The sequence below is a fragment of the Suillus subaureus genome (assembly GCF_016647635.1).
Source record: "Suillus subaureus strain MN1 chromosome Unknown BJ212scaffold_22, whole genome shotgun sequence".
Classification (NCBI taxonomy): Eukaryota; Fungi; Basidiomycota; class Agaricomycetes; order Boletales; family Suillaceae; genus Suillus; species Suillus subaureus.
In genome coordinates this window covers 459,702-476,544 of record NW_024538578.1, presented here as the reverse complement: position 1 = coordinate 476,544, position 16,843 = coordinate 459,702, and the positions used below count along the sequence as shown (strand labels likewise).

Here is a 16,843-nt window from a genome sequence, read left to right as displayed (position 1 = left end):
TACAATGTGCTATAAGCATGTCCTTGAGGCATTTGTTCATTCTCACACAATATCATAGATAGTGAAAAATGTCAAAACATGCGGACAGTTTTTTGAGCCACTGTATATACCTGCGATATTGTTAAGGTCATACTCAAGGGCTAATGGATCCTAAGGGCTTCAGCCTCAACTCATGCACTGTGCCCCTTACCCAAGTATTGCCCCTTATTTTAGAAGGGCAAGACTAATGCATCCGGAGGGTCAGACGAGTAGCATAGTGGATCCAGATGACTTCTGGATGCAAGATAAGTATTGTAGGGCTAATCCAGACAAGTCCAGACTAGAAACTAATGGTAGTGGACTGTTGTAGACAGAGGCAGATACAGATAGACTATAGGAATCAATCCTAAGTCTCAGAGGGTATCAAGAGTAGAGATACTCAGGTCTGGAGGACAGGAATGAGCAGAACTAAGTTGATATTCAAACTGAGGTGTTACAGAGATTTACAGGAGGTTATATACTATAGGTATCTAATGGAATGATCAATCAGCAGGGTCCAAGGCTATGTATGAGGCATATGGATAGTCTATTGGTAAGTAGAAATGGATCACAAATAATGAAATGGAAATGAAGCATAGGTAATGGATCAGTGAGCAGGACAGATATATCAATAACTGAAATACTGGAGTTAGGGGATTACTGAAAGGAGATGAGTGCTGATTGTGGGTTCAGATGAATTGTGGACCAGACTGGATGAGTGGACAGATTGGATGATGAGATGTTGGAGGGGGATAAGATGTGGATTGGATCTGAGATGAGATAAGGATTGGATCTGAGATCCAGATATGCAGATATGACAAGTCTCCTACACCCAACTCTGACCAGTCTAAGTCATCATCTAGTAGATCCAACTCTGAGCCAGAGTCAGATGAGGCTTTGAATGATGATGGTGCCAACACTATGCACTCAGGCCCACCTTCCCCACTTCCTCTACTTCCCTCACTTTCATCCCTCAGTTCAGAGGAGGCTTGGCCTGATGCCAGGACCACTCCTGCCCAACTTCCCATAAAAGACCCACTGCCTGCCACTGCAAGCACCACCACCCTTCTTGTGGAGCCTTATCATCCCCTGAGTCAAGAGCCACTTGGAAAGATCCAGGTCAACAACAACAAGTATGATATTTTGAAGGTCATGTTCTCAAGTACTAGTCTCGTTGGTCGAGGCACTGTCTGCTACCAAGCTAGGAGGACTTCGGATGGCCAGGGATTTGTCATCAAGGACCACTGGGTCCTTTGGGATGTAGATGATGTAGATGTCCTGAATGAGATCATGATGATGAAGGCAATGGATGATATTCCTGGTGTCCCAAAGCTTGAAGAGGGACGATAAATTACAACATTCTTGGATATCATCCTGCCTGACATGACTGACCTGACTGATTAGGCCTGTTGTTGTAATGAAGATTGGAAAACACACCTATTAAACTCAAAATATTGTATAGAACTCACACACTCTGATCTCAAACCCCTATTGTCCTCTGATCACAAGAAGATTCCCAATGCATATGAATCCACACAACTTGATCTACCTTACTATTAAGTATTGTGCTACATCTGATAATGTCATCAAATATGTCTGTACAAATTGTCTTATGTGCAAATTTGAGTCAGTGTGTTAATCTGACTGACTGACTTACAGAGAGACCAACAATCTAAGTCCACATTATATAATATGTGGCCATCCTACACTAACACTTAAATTGGTGCTACCCCACTAACTTGAACTGCACCACTTGTACCTTTGAGCAACCATATCTCAACTCAGTAATTCTGTGTTGACATAGACATACAATGCCATGTCAAGCTAAGCATCCCAAATTATTTCAACTCTCCCCAAAGGCTAAGGATGCCATGTACAAATGAAAATGGCATGAGGAGAAGAAGTCTGACCCCACTGAAAATGAGCATCTCAGGCAACTGCAAAATGAGTACAAGCGATGTTCATGCGTGAAGCTGAAGCTTGAACAGTCCATCGCAGAGCCTCCTGCAAAGTGCCACTGTGTTGCAGCACCTGAAGCAGGTCCTTCAGACTCCCATGTGCCAGTGTCCAATTCTCCAAGTGTCATGGAAGGTCCATCTGATGACACACCCAACACTGCTGGTCCCTCAAACACACAAAATTCTACAGCTGTTCCAGGTCCATCTGACATCACTCTTGGTCACACACCAGTCCAGGCTGTACTGTCACACCAGTTTAGCAACATCTCTGTGACCACAGAACCTCCCCCTGTGACCTGCAATGTCGAGGTCATGACAGAATGTTCATGCATCAATCCCACTACCTCTTCAAACAATGCTCCAGCACCCTCCACCTGTTTCACACCACCCAGAGACTTACCTGATGACTCCAAAGACCTTGTGACCAATGTCATAGGGGTTCACATGTCTTCATTTTTGGATACTGTCAAATGGTCCAGTGGGTTCACCACTATACTACCATGTATCTGGAAGGATGGCAAAAACATTTGCCAGGGAGACACTGATACAGTCTGGTGTTTATCCCAGCTTCCAGAATCTGACCCTCAGTCATCGTTGCACATCATTCATATACATCATCACAATTGGTCCTCTAGACCAGACAAGCTACACAATCTCATTGTGAAAACTCTGCATGAAGGAAAATGCATGGTGATTCGGGGAGTTGAAAAATCTCAGGTGGCAAAGCTTGATGTAGACTACCTTGAAAATTGCGGTTTCTCGTGGTTTATGCATGTCACTATACATGGTCAGTCTTTTTAGGCACATCTCCCCCCATCAATCTTACACAGTCCAACAGACGTCAAAGTGTGCACTAGGGATTTTACATACCCCCAAGTTGAGGGAATGATCAAAGAGTTCATCCTCAACTTAGATGACCCAAATAAGATACAGTTCATCCTTGACCTTCCATATACAGGAATGGGTATCCCAGAACACTCGCAGTGAGTAAATGTCCAGTGTCCTAAACCATTCCTTTAACCCTTGATTTCATTAGACTACTCAATCATGGCATTGTTCATGGGTGGAATCAAACCACAGCCAAGTATCCCATCGTCAATCCAGTCCATCCCAATAATTTTCTCATCAATGGGTGGGCTTTGGCCCATCACCTTGCCATCCTGATGAATTTTCACCATGACTCAGACAGAGGTGTGACTTTTGTTCAGTCAGTACTGGGGAAAAAAATGTGGATTCTGGCTTTTCCAAAAAATCCAAAACTTTTGTGGACCAAATTCTTAGAACATTCTCTAGAGTTGATGAACATCCCCATAAAACCCAACAAGATCAAGGCCAACTGGAATATAGAGGTAGTTACTCTTGAGGAGGGTGATATGTTGTGAGTCAATCACTGATACATTTATCAGTGTTGACTTACCTCTATGAGGATACAACCACCAGGACAATACCATGCAGTTTTTACACCACATGCTGCATTTTGCAAAGGAGCTCACTGTTTCAACTATGAATTCTTGCATGAGATAGAGTTATCCTACCATCTCGATACAAGGAATGGAAAATACCTCACAAACCAATTGCATGAACACTCTCTTGACACACTTCATCAAATGGTCCTTCATCTACCATGAGCATCTTCTCACACCAGTAAGTAAACATATCGTCAGTGTCAATCCTTTTAACTCTATTTCAAGGGCTATTCACAAGGCCTCTCATCACGCTCTGCATGATGGTCATAGACTCTTATAAATATGTTGCTGCTGGCAGCAACAAGAAGAAATCCCTCCAATGGTCAACCACTGCACCTGCAATCACAATTTGTAATGTGATTGTCAAGCATTTTTGGACAGACATCAAAACCACAGTTTCAGTATATGTCAAGGGGCCTGATAAGACTCAAGGCTGTCAGAGTCTAACACACCCAGGAGAGCTTATAGACAGATCAGAGCTTGCAATTTGCTTAAAACCATTTAGAAAGCTATTATGAGATACAAAAAAGACAAAGGATCACCTTGTGTGGTTGCCACATTTGTTCCCTACAGACTTTCATGACTTGACTGACATAAGTCATCAAATTCCATGACATTGATTTGCATCTCATCCAAAAAGGAAATAATGACTGTCATTCAATACTGTGACAGCCTAGTGTACTCATGTTGTAGTACTGACTACATAGTATGCTATATATACAAGGACTGCACCACCATAGTCACTTCTTGGTGAGAGGCCAAATCGTGATAGTCAGTGAACAAGTACCAATGAGGAATGTGTGTGTTTTCATGGCATCCATTATGTAGCAACTTACATGCTCTTCCTGTGCTTGGTTACACTGTCATACAGCATCATAGAGCCTCCATCCATCATCCAACCAGTTCCCTGGTGTGTCCCTTTTCATTTATTCTTGATATTAGACTATTTCTGGTATCATATGATATTTTATTTCATCATGGACCCTTACTTTACCTCACTTGCATACATAGAGCACTCCCTGTTTGCTTCCAAGCCCTGGGAGTGCGCCTAGGCACAGCTTACCTGTTGCCTAGGAAGTTTTTTTGGTTAGTAACCACTACCACTAGCTACCACCACAACCATCATCTACCATCATGTCAGTTAGTATCTAGAGTCAGAATCTATCATCTTCAGTCAGTATGCATCAATCACTGCCCTAGTCCTCAGCAGCAGTCTATTACCATCAGTCACCATTCAGCAGCCTCAGTCCACATCTTCACACCTTCTACCAGTTTCTTATATGTTTGCACACTGCTTGTGCCTTATTCCCATGCTTTGCACTCCTATGCACTCTATATTCCTGTGGACACTTTCATTGCACTTTGCCAGAGTTGACCTGGTGTCACCCCATGGATCTTTGCTTTCCTTGCTTCCCCTAAGGGTCAAATGTATCACTTGGCACACTTTGACCAACACTTAGAGAGTTAGAGGCTTTCTCTTACCCCAGAGTGAGAGCCCTCTTTCTTTCTGCTGCTCTGCAAGCCAGCAGAGTAGTTGAACCTTCAATGGTGTCACCTCACTTCATCAAGAGCCTTGTGGTGGATTGAAGACTAATGCTTGGAAGTGGAGTTTTCAACAAGTCACACCAGGGTCTATCACATGGGTGGCAGTAATTATATGTTATTTATATTATATCAAACATCTCTAATGATATGTTTTAATGCAGGCAATCTTTCTACTCTCACCTGACACAGAGTTTCTGGGTTCAGGAGTGGGGAAATCATTGACTATCAACTACAAAGACATATTCCTTCAGTACAAGAAGATGCTCATCATCAAGTGGTACACAAAACACATTGAGAGTATTGTAGCCAGTATCAACAGCTACATTTTTGGTGCTGCAAAGTTGTCCACCCTTAATCCGACTGGTAGTGAAGACTTTTAGAGGAAATCAATAGAGTTATACTTGCACTTGACATGTTATTAGACAGCAAAGCAGATGAGGCTCAACTAGCCTTATCAGCACTAGTCCCATTGTCAGCACTGGTCTCATTGTCAGTACCAGTCTCATCATCAGCACTATTAGTCTCGTCAGCAGCACCTGAAGATCCAGGTTCTATCATCTAGCCTGTGGAACAAGGATCAACATCTCAAGCTGCTGCTTGATGTACTAGTGTCAAAGCAGTCACCAGCAATATATTAGATGAAGCTGATGATGATATAATAGGCAGGGGCTGAGGGAAGGCAAAGAGAGGGAAGATTCAGTCAATAGCTACACCTCAGGATGTTCATCACAGACATTCCAATAAGGCATAGATACTAGTTACATTGACAATTAGTGATCCTTACTTTAAATTGGTGCTGTTTGGTGTTGTTCATCTATTGAGCTTGTTAAAATCTTATTATGAGAGCTGCAGCAGCACTAAGGTGCAAGATTTGGATTCAGATGCTTACATAACAATGAGGTTGCAACATTTCACAATCACATACAGTTACAGTTGCAACTATGTGACAGTTCAGAAATTTGACTGTCAAATCAATCATCCTCTGGAATTGATGGACTCCTCACACAAACTCTCTTCCTGAATTATCTTTCTTTGCTGACAGGTACTAATAGTCTTTATCTTGACCAATCTTGAATATCTAGTGAAGATTCAGAATCAGAATCAATTAAACACTAGGACTGTCCAGGGCAAGTCTTATTATTTTTCTACCTTGAAGGGCTATGGTTTTGTTCATTATGAGACTGCTGATTCAGATTCAGATACTACCATCAATTAAAAGCTTAGGCTTAATATTAGTTCAGCAGTATGCTGTTGAACAACAACAAGAAGGTGTATGGAATTGGTCACCCCATCTCTCTGTCAATGAATTGAAGGTTTATTGCATTAATTGTCAGAACATGTGGTCTCATACTTAATCCCCTCCTGTTCCTATGAAAATAGGAACATTGATCCAAGATTGACAAAAAGAAGGCCCAATTCACCAATTTGTATATTAAGGATCTTGACCTCTGAATCAGGGTCACCCAGGAGTCAAAGTTCAAGGAGCTCTTCAACCAATATGGTAGCATGACTTTAATTCTGCAATCATCCAGGTCAATGATGAAGGCAATCAATAATCAGCAAGGGTTTCAGCTTTGTCAATATCATCAGCCACATGATGTGGCCCAGAGGGCTGTTGGTGACCTTCACAAGAATATCCAGGTATGTCTCATTTATTGTATTGTTTTCATGCTTGCTTAATACTGTCTCTTAATTAATAAATGCCCCCCAACTCCCTCTTAATTCAAATGCCTGCTTGCACCCTCCAGCACATGACCACATCAAACTGCATCCTCCAGAACCCTTCCTTCATCCAACCACAGCCTCTAGCACTAATACAACTTGAACCATGTCCTCCCAGCAAACTCTGATTCAGAATTCTTCTGCTTCCATCATCTTAGCCCAATGACACCTGAACCTTGGACTGATGACAACAATAACCACAATGACAACCAAGACCATGACAAGGATGGCGACCACAATGATGATAACAATGACAATGACGACAAGGACAAGGACAAGGACAAGGACAACAGTGACAACAACTACCATTAGCCATGCCAATGACCCCTAGAGCCAAGTGCATGGCCAGTGCACATCAGCAAATGCTGACATGGTGCAAATGTGTGCATGCTGCAACCAAGACAGGGAGAAGGTGGGGAAGGGGTCAGATGACTGATATGGATGCTTGGGGATGCAGAGGAGCAGGAGTAGGAGTATATACTATGGATGTATTCAAATGCATACCACTACCATTTGTATTAATATTAGTACTAGAATATCAAAATTACAAATAAAACATTGCAATTATCATTACAATTCAATTGCAACTCTGCTATTATAAGCACTTTCAATTTATGTTTGGTCTTTGAATGTTGAAATACCTTAAAAGGCACTGGAACCCAAATTAGGAATTTGTGACATAAATGGATGGTTATGATATGATAACAATATCACATTATTGTGCTGGAGTCAGTGGCCATTGGTACCAGACATACCCATAGTTCTGAGATCAAGCTCTGTGGATCCAAGGTGGACAGGAGATATCCTTTTGCATTGTGTTGTGTTTAAGACACATATATTTGATCTTAATCTCCACCCAGTGCTTCCCATAATGCTGCTTTTCATGCAGATGGAATATTATGTTGTATACTGGGGCCCTGCACTCCATATTGAAGCATCAGAAGATGTTGAGGCCCCAGGGCCTCCTGTCTTGAAGGTTCAAGTACACAAATACCCTGGTATTGATGACATGCTGTTGCTTGTTATGTACATCCATTTGTATATCTGCAAATGACAGCAGCACCAGTGAGTGGTTGAGTGCATGTCTGTCCTCCCCAAATGACTCCTCCAGTGCATCCCATATCTTCATGTCATATACATAGATGTTTTCCACAAATCAATTTAAAGCAGGGACAACAACCACATCCAAAGTGGATATGCCAGCAAAGGTGAGAAAAAAGTCAAATATGTCTCTGAGAAATAGTATTACTGAATGTGGTTAGACTGGTGCAATGACCAAACTCACTCTTTAATCATGTGTCTTAACAACTGAGTGCTTTTGTCAATCCTCCCAGTTGAACCACAGGAACATATGACAAGCCCATAAATACATGGACCAGCTCCCTGGTTCATATTGATTACAGAAATTGCTAAGTTGCTGGCCACAGATTCTCATCTCTGATGTAATTATGAAGAAGCTTTGCAATAAGTTTGAGCTATTGACAATAACTTGGACATATACCACAGTGACTGACCTTGTGAATAGACAGTGATTATGGATTCTTGTTATTCCCAGCTATGACAAGATTTCCAGTCTCAGTATCTGAATGTGTATTAACACATATCAAAATGTTTCTCTTGTAGTTAATTTGACTCAGCTATTCAAAGTGGCATGTCATGGCATTCAGATGATTGTTCCCAGCTTTCAGTGCCCATGTTGCAATGTGAAGCTGTGGATATTAAGTTACCAGATATCATATCCTATCTGCCGGACCTAGATCCCATAATATTTCTATGCCTGCCAAGCCTGTATCCAGACCCCAGATCTAACTCATTCCCAGATCCTCTTTCACTGTGTGCTCCACACCTCAGTGGGATTAGCTCTGCTATGGAATTACCCCTGAGCTCCGGACCTCTGGATCCTCACTACTAGCCTGATCCATATACCACTATCCTGTTCACCCTATGCACATTCCATTCAGCAAGACATCTAGACTTTATCTCCTCTTGGATTCTAGACTACATCTACTCCCTCACATATCTCAGTCCTGTTTCTACCTTGTCTTCCAGATCTCCAGGTCTCTGGACCTCTGGATAATAACTGTTACTATCTCTGGACTTATTCCCACCCTTTATCCAAGATCCTGCACCTATCCCCATTTAGGCATCTCTGCCTTTCTGGTTCTCAGTTATCAAGAATGGATTCCCCAGGTCAGAAATCCAGACCTTTGGATTTGTCCCCTATATCTCTGTCCTAAGTTGAGGGATTGCTTTCCTAGGCTGGAGTCTTGCCTTTCCAGCACTTACCTCTCTCTGGACTTTGGTCCACTTCCTGTCTCTCCAACTCTACCTAAGGATAGTTCACCTCTGTTTGTTTCTACATCAGACTTTGTCCAATGTAGCCCCTATTCCTTCCAGACCTCCAGACTTCCTGTCCTTCATACCTCTGGACCTTCAGTCCTCCTGACCTCTGGACCTTCTGACCTCCTATCCTCTCATCCCATTTCCTCTAAAGATATTGCCTTGGGGTCTCTCTATTTCCTATGCAGTGGAAAATCCTCCAAGCTTTTTCTGAACTCCTCTGGAACTCTCCTGCACTCCTCCAGATGCTTCCCACATATCTCCAGAAGTCCTTATGCACTCCATTAGAGTAACCAGCCTCTGGAAGTCCTTTGGATTTCAATGGACCATCATCAAACTTCATCTGAAATGAAGGGCACATACTTGGGTAAGAGTCACAGCATATGAGCTGAGGCCAAGCCTCTTTGAATCAGTCCCTCTCCCTTGAAACACATTGATGATGTATTCTAGTTGGGTTGATATGAAATCACTCCTTGAGCATTGATTAGATCATGTTTAACACATATGTAAGGGCTCCTGAATCCACTCCACACCAAAAACACTGCAAGATATGGGAAGTAATTTTAATACAAATAGTCTTGTCTGACTGAATATCCTTGAACTTTGTACTGCTGTAATGGTAGCATACTATGGTATCCATTATGCATCCAAGCTGATGCACTCACTGGAATTGCTTCACAAGCTATACAATGATATCAAGGGCATTTGAACATGGTCTCTATGACCTTCACATCCCCTGTATATTGATCTGGAGAGCAGTCAATACACCCATTATCCCCCAGATCCTTGCTGATGCACACTGGGATCCTACAACTTTCCTGCTTGCACCTTCAGATGAATGATCCCACATCATGACAGTATGTACAATACTCCAACCTATGTCAGTAATGTTCAGCTATTGAGAGAAGGCTTGGCCACATACTATTGTTGGATTCTTCATCACTGTGTCTGCTGCCTTGCTTGGCACTACTGGCTTCCTATCTACTTCATTGATATTCATGGTGTTTAAATCATTGCTAATCATTGGAGTTAATTTAACATATGGCACAAACAATGAACTCCTCATTAGATTGCATCATAAAGTGGGTTTTTCCTATTCTAGGACAGCTGAAGGTTGGGTCTGTGTCCTGCAGGGACAGATTGATGCAACCTTCCTGTGTCCAAATACTGTACTGCTCCCTACACCAGGATCCACTGTGGTGGTGGTAGGCATTGACATTAGAGTCAATGCAACTTTGCCAGGTGCCAGCACTGTATTTTTCCCTACAACAGGACCCACTAGAGGCATTACAAATTGTCCTATCATAACAATCATGATGAATACAATCATCTTGTCTGTGTGAAACTTTGAATATTACAATAAAGACAATGTTTGCAAGGCTCAAACTCGTAAGATGAACATTTTATATCATGTGAGAAGCACATGCATACATACCCAACTAGAATGTCACATCAGAAAATTTGTTAAACATTCATTAAGCACAACTCCAAGCTGACTTGATATTTGAGCATGCTATTCCCAATGCCAGACCCAGTCACACTATTGATCAAACAGCACTCACAGCCTGATATAAATGGCATTCTATCTACCATGGTAATAATAATTGTTGATATGAATCACAGCATGATCTTGAGAATGGGACTTGGCAATGAACAAGTAAGTTCATGTTAAAGATTGTGTGGCACATCTAACTTCATGTGTCTCAGATTACAGTTCCTGAAAAGTGTGTTGATGCACTACAGGTTGTCACTTATCAGCTTGACCTATATCAGACTATCACCAATATATTGATCCAGCTTCCAGAGTCAGCTGACATTGACCAACAGATCACATTCTATCTGTCTCTTGCCACATATATGGCTGATATTGTTACAGTACCCTATTCTTTTTCTCACCATCACTACGGACACCTTATGGCTGTACTTCTAACACTTCCCTTTCACCTTGCTGTTTCCTCATGGTCTCTCTTATCTTTGACTCATACTTTGTTTTCTCATGAACTTTGCTTTCTCAGTACTTGTTACCATTTGCCCAGCTTGGTCTGTGCACAATTCCCTTATGTATATAAACCCTAGTTACTGCTTGTATTTTCTCTAACTTGAATCTACTCAGTTCTCCTTGATATTTGAACTCTAGCTCCTTGGAAAGGAGGCTAGCCATTGTTCATTTAAACTCTAGACCCTGTGAGAGTCTAGACAATTGCTCCTGAGAGAGGCATTGACTTGACAAGGTCTTATCCTTGGTCGACCCTGATCCTGATTCCTTTATTAGAATGATGCTCCATCTGAGTTTGTAACAGATATCATCATTTGCATTCTAAGGTAAAACAAGATGGGATGAAGAGTATAACATCTAAGTGGCAGTCTGCACATCTTGACTTTCACATTACCATGGCCTTGCACAACAGTGCATTTACTTTGGAACATCAGAACATGGTGCTGAAGAGGATCAGCTGGACATGGGCTCAGTTCAAACAAAAGAGAGCTTACAGGAAGGTCCAAGCATATTAGTTTCTCAATTAACATGGATTTCATGAATAGATGCTCACTGTGGATGAACTATAGTTACATTTGAAGGGTTACACAAGGAACTCTGTGCAGATAGGGATGACTTGTGTGGTGGTCCCTTTGACCATATGAAGTTGATGAATGTTTTGATTGCTGAGCTGGTGAAAAGCCTTAGGTGTCACAGCCCCTTTATAACAAATTAAGGGAAGGGCAGAGACTAAGACTCAAAGAAAGGATATCATGATAAAAAGAAGATAATATTAAGCAGTGATGTTTGGGCTGATACACAATGTATAGACAGAAGGTTTAAACTAAAGAACTACTGACTATAACTAGCTGACTATATACAGTGGCTCAAAAAACTGTCCGCATGTTTTGACATTTTTCACTATCTATGATATTGTGTGAGAATGAACAAATGCCTCAAGGACATGCTTATAGCACATTGTAGTATGGCTTCAGGGCTTTCATTTGAGCCCTACACCGTGGGAATCGGTAAAGATATGGTGGAGATACAAGGCTTACAAAATCATGACTCATGCGGACAGTTTTTTGAGCACATATTAAAACTATATAAATCATCATTTATGACACCATAACAATCATGCCACCATTAAATAAATTACAAAGTGGTGTCATTATGTCATTTTAAAACCATATCTAACTATACAAACCAAAAATTTCCACATGTCATGGTTATATTCACCATGAAAGCCACCCCCCTGCTCAAAGGGATAATATTCTCTCTCTTTCCTATTCTGGCCTCTCTGCTTGTCAAATTTCCTCTAGAACTGGAGTATCCAAGTCCACTGTGGCCAAGTTCATCAAAGAAAGTCACACAGACAAGGAAAACTTCTGTGAAGGGTGTCCATCCAAGCTCACCTCTACTGATAGGAGGGCTATTATTCAACATATCACTACAGGAAAGGCTGATAATGCTGTCCAGGTCACCTATTACATCAATTCCACCATCACATTCCCTGTCTCTTCACACACTGTGAGAAACATTCTCAAGACAGCTCATCTCAGGTCAGTAACAAGGAAGAAAAGGCTCTTCTCTCTATCACACATAAACAGAGATGACTAACCTTTGCCTTAGCCCATCAGAATTGGATTACATGGACTGGAAGCATGTTATATGATCATATAAGACCACAATAGATAGGATTAGGTCAGATGGCAAGGTATATATGTGAAAAAAGAAGGGTGCTAGTCCTCTCTGCATATGTGTGATAGAGAGGAGAGCCTTTTCTTCCTTGTTACTGACCTGAGATGAGCTGTCTTGAGAATGTTTCTCACAGTGTGTGAAGAGACAGGGAATGTGATGGTGGAATTGATGTAATAGGTGACCTGGACAGCATTATCAGCCTTTCCTGTAGTGATATGTTGAATAATAGCCCTCCTATCAGTAGAGGTGAGCTTGGATGGACACCCTTCACAGAAGTTTTTCTTGTCTGTGTGACTTTCTTTGATGAACTTGGCCACAGTGGACTTGGATACTCCAGTTCTAGAGGAAATTTGACAAGCAGAGAGGCCAGAATAGGAAAGAGAGAGAATATTATCCCTTTGAGCAGGGGGGGTGGCTTTCATGGTGAATATAACCATGACATATGGAAATTTTTGGTTTGTATAGTTAGATATGGTTTTAAAATGACATAATGACACCACTTTGTAATTTATTTAATGGTGGCATGATTGTTATGGTGTCATAAATGATGATTTATATAGTTTTAATATGTGCTCAAAAAACTGTCCGCATGAGTCATGATTTTGTAAGCCTTGTATCTCCACCATATCTTTACCGATTCCCACGGTGTAGGGCTCAAATGAAAGCCCTGAAGCCATACTACAATGTGCTATAAGCATGTCCTTGAGGCATTTGTTCATTCTCACACAATATCATAGATAGTGAAAAATGTCAAAACATGCGGACAGTTTTTTGAGCCACTGTATACTAAACTACTACTTAGATGCAAGGGGGGACCTATTGTGGTGCAGTGGTAAAGCTACAGTGAGGTGGGAAGGGTGTGGGAATAATTCATATTGTGGAGAGTCCCAAAATGGGTAATGTTTTGGGTGTTGTGGGGCAATTCCCACACTGTGTGGCCAAAAATGCAGTGTGGCAATATTGTGGGAAGTCCTGACATGAGGAATTGAGCCAGATGGGAAATTGGAAGACAAAATTGCTGTCATGTATTATTTGTAAGCTGTAAATGATTCTCCAGAGCAGTGAGAGTAAGGTTACGTATAAAGGATAATGAAGGATATCGTCAGGGATCCCTGACAAGGAAGCATAACCAGTGGTCTCTAACTAGAGTTGGTTATCCATAACACTGCCAGCAACAGGTGAATACTGTTGGTGCACGAGTGCATGTGACGATGCGATGCGTGAGTGACCAGAATCCAAACCATGGACCAGTATATATAGTTGTTTCTCTTTGTATCGTCTCTTCCCTCAGTCCATTCCACCAAGACTGAGGGTATGTTTGTTTGTTTATCTCACTACGATAATTAGACACTAACACACATTTGTACTAGTGTTAACTGTGTCTAGGTACTTAATTCAGTCCGTTCCACCAAGACTGAGGTGTTAACTGTGTCTAGAATTATAGTGGTTTTCAAAACAGTTGGCACAGCTGCTGAAACACCACTTTTTCAGCTCTTTCGAATACATAGAATCAAACAATTGTTTCTCAACAACCACTGCTCCAAATGCTATGATTCTTTAATGAAAGATGATCTATTTTATGGTGCCCAGGGCATGCCAACAAAATTTGAATGATTTGGCCACTACTTCGATATCTTGTTTTCATGGTGTTACTTTACATTGAACTACCATTCCTATTTCTAAATTCGCTGAAACTGATGCTCTTTGAGGCGAGCATGTATTGCATGAGTTATTGCCGTCACATGTGTTCGACGATCCTGCTTTCTGCATATCAATTCACGGTACTCGTCATAAAGAGCCGGTAAACTAATACATCAATCCATCATTTCACGAAATACGTAGCCAACATCTATTTAAATAAACGGAAAAACGCCTTTCTTCGGAACTTCTGCCAGAATCTCGAAGGAAGGAATAAGGGTAGCATATTCTGCTTGTTGCTCTTCTGTTGCACACACTGTACTGTCGAAAACCAGCCTCTCCAGGGGACATTTTGACCGCGTCAAGAATTCCATGAACGATTTATGTGGCCACACCCCCCTAACGCTAACTTCAAGTATGCGAAGGTTCGGGAGTGTGATAACCTTGAATAGGCCAGGGTCCCCGCCCAAGTTCTCAAGTACGCTCCAAAACAGGTTTAAGGATTGGAGGTTGGTGTGAGTGACTGGTTCTGCAGTCTCACTCGGGTGGAATAATCCGGTCATCTTCAGCGAAGAGAGATTAGGACATAGACGGAGTATGTGGGTGCATGTGTGTCGTCCATTTACGTTGATCTCGAGGTGTGTGAGACGGGCCAATGCGGAATCAGCGAAGACATCTAATCGCTTGCGGTTGAACCACCCATTCACCATGTTAATCCTGCGCAGATTAACCGGCAAATTTGAGAGAGAGCCGTTAACAGCTCGCTCAGGATCACAACAAATGTATTGGCGTATAGTGAGCTCCTTGAGTGCGTGGAAGTCTTCCATCATGAAGGGACCGTCGCAGGATATAAAGCCAAGCGAGAGAGACGAGACTTGCTTAGCGTATGGCTGGAGCAGGCTTTGTAGCTCGCTCCAGTCGGGGCCACACTCGAGTCTTAACGAGACCAGACGTCCTCCTGATCGCTTGAGCCAGGAGTCGTAGCCGAAAGCTCTCGTCGGCCAGTCACGGATAGTTCCCCCCCGCCAGCCTCCGTACCAGAATACCACTTTGAGCCTGCACCATAACCTAGGAAAGCCCACAGCAACCTCCCTCCATCGGCGACATATTCTGGTCAATAGCATAGGAGCCTGTCTTGATGCATAGACCAAATGCTCGTCTTCGGGCAAACAGTAAAGGAAGATTTCGGAAAGAATTTCAGTGGGCAAGCGCCAAATAGGCGATGAAAGGCTTCTGCAAGCAGTGTTGGACTGAATGATGACGGCCTTCTCTTCGCCGAGTTGCCGCCGACGATAGCTAACACCGTTCCTGACGGTTTGAAGGCCCAAGTCCTCGCCTGTAATCACATCCAACTGTTGAAGTAGATATTTATTATATTCAGACGCCAATACCTCCAAAACCAAGCACTTACAGGTTTCCGTGGCTCATCAGTGGTAGCTGAGACCGATGATGAATCGACATTTGAGTTAAATGTCTGCATGTCAATGCGAATGAGTTTGAGATGTTGGAGATGGAGGTTTGAAGGAGGAAATAAGTCTACCGTTCGCCAACCGTCAGGTCCCTATTTAAATGAACACCTCGCAAACCACAGTTCCACAATAAACCCACCTTGTTATTGTAGTTTCTCATAGCCGGTCTTTAGGTAAAACACCCGCCATCCACAACTAGAGACCCAGCATTGTTCCACAGGTGGTCGGTGTGGGCGCCTGTAGAACTGTGGGACCGGGTGATCGAGCTCAATGCCTTTAGCATACTCGATCGGCACCACTAGACCATCCAAGACCTTTTATGTCTTCACGACAACCGAAGGTCATAGAACAGACTTGTCGATCGAGCTGTGACCTTTATTTTTCCAATAGTAGCCTTCTGTTTCTGGTGTGATATTTGACAGGCATGAAGGTAATCACGAAAATCTAGTTCAATTTTGAGTATCCTTGGTACCTCTCCATACCCATACCGTACGTACTGAAGGGCGACTCCCTTTTCACCAACCGTTTCCCCTCCACTACATTCTTAGTACTGACACTCCTGTTCATGCCAACAATAACAAGTAGTTGGAATATAAGATGACTCGAGGAGTGCCGGGGAGTCACTTATAACAGCGGGGGTTAACGTTGACACATGATTGCACCGTGCCATAGCGAAATTCGAGCGTGCATCGCCTTGATTTGGAAGTAGATCGGAGTACTGGGCTTTATGTAAAAAGGAGGAAAAAAGGACATGCTGTATGATGCACAGCTGTCTGCAAGATATAAGTACATAGAGGTGAGACGCGCGCCTATATGCCCATCATCGCTCTTCCTCCTTGGTAGCATCCTGGTAAGATGAAAACCCATATGAGCATCACGCATGGATGAACTGACGGCTAGCTTAAGCAGGCAAAGTGTGGCAGTGGACACTCGAATGAGTTGAATTGAAAATCACTCAATATCAAGCCTAGCCTTAACAGAGCAAGAGAAGAACTCGAACATTGACCGATA

The 16,843-nt window shown here is 42.4% G+C and overlaps 4 protein-coding genes across 4 annotated transcripts; 3 read left to right on the top strand and 1 right to left on the bottom strand.

Annotated features, from left to right (window-relative positions):
• Window positions 1–939: 939 nt before the first annotated feature.
• On the top strand, window positions 940–1,368 carry BJ212DRAFT_1482330 (uncharacterized protein; the record flags this gene model as incomplete). The annotated part of the gene is made up of 1 exon (XM_041340398.1): window positions 940–1,368. One exon carries the CDS (start codon window positions 940–942, stop codon window positions 1,366–1,368), a length of 429 nt encoding a protein of 142 aa, XP_041191617.1.
• A 461-nt stretch (window positions 1,369–1,829) lies between these two features.
• Window positions 1,830–3,960, top strand: BJ212DRAFT_1300851 (uncharacterized protein; the record flags this gene model as incomplete). Its single annotated transcript, XM_041333038.1, has 6 exons — window positions 1,830–1,891; window positions 1,952–2,763; window positions 2,815–2,959; window positions 3,013–3,167; window positions 3,258–3,354; window positions 3,741–3,960. The coding sequence occupies 6 exons, from the start codon at window positions 1,830–1,832 to the stop codon at window positions 3,958–3,960; spliced, it is 1,491 nt and encodes a 496-aa protein (XP_041191616.1).
• A 1,182-nt stretch (window positions 3,961–5,142) lies between these two features.
• On the top strand, window positions 5,143–5,367 carry BJ212DRAFT_1274731 (uncharacterized protein; the record flags this gene model as incomplete). The annotated part of the gene is made up of 1 exon (XM_041331175.1): window positions 5,143–5,367. The coding sequence occupies one exon, from the start codon at window positions 5,143–5,145 to the stop codon at window positions 5,365–5,367; it is 225 nt and encodes a 74-aa protein (XP_041191615.1).
• A 10,010-nt stretch (window positions 5,368–15,377) lies between these two features.
• BJ212DRAFT_1432772 (uncharacterized protein) lies at window positions 15,378–15,873 on the bottom strand (the record flags this gene model as incomplete). The annotated part of the gene is made up of 2 exons (XM_041337709.1): window positions 15,775–15,873; window positions 15,378–15,715 (listed from the first exon to the last, which is right to left on the bottom strand). Coding segments are annotated over exons 1-2 (405 nt in total), but the record flags the coding sequence as incomplete, so codon positions are not given.
• Between the last annotated feature and the right edge of the window lie 970 nt (window positions 15,874–16,843).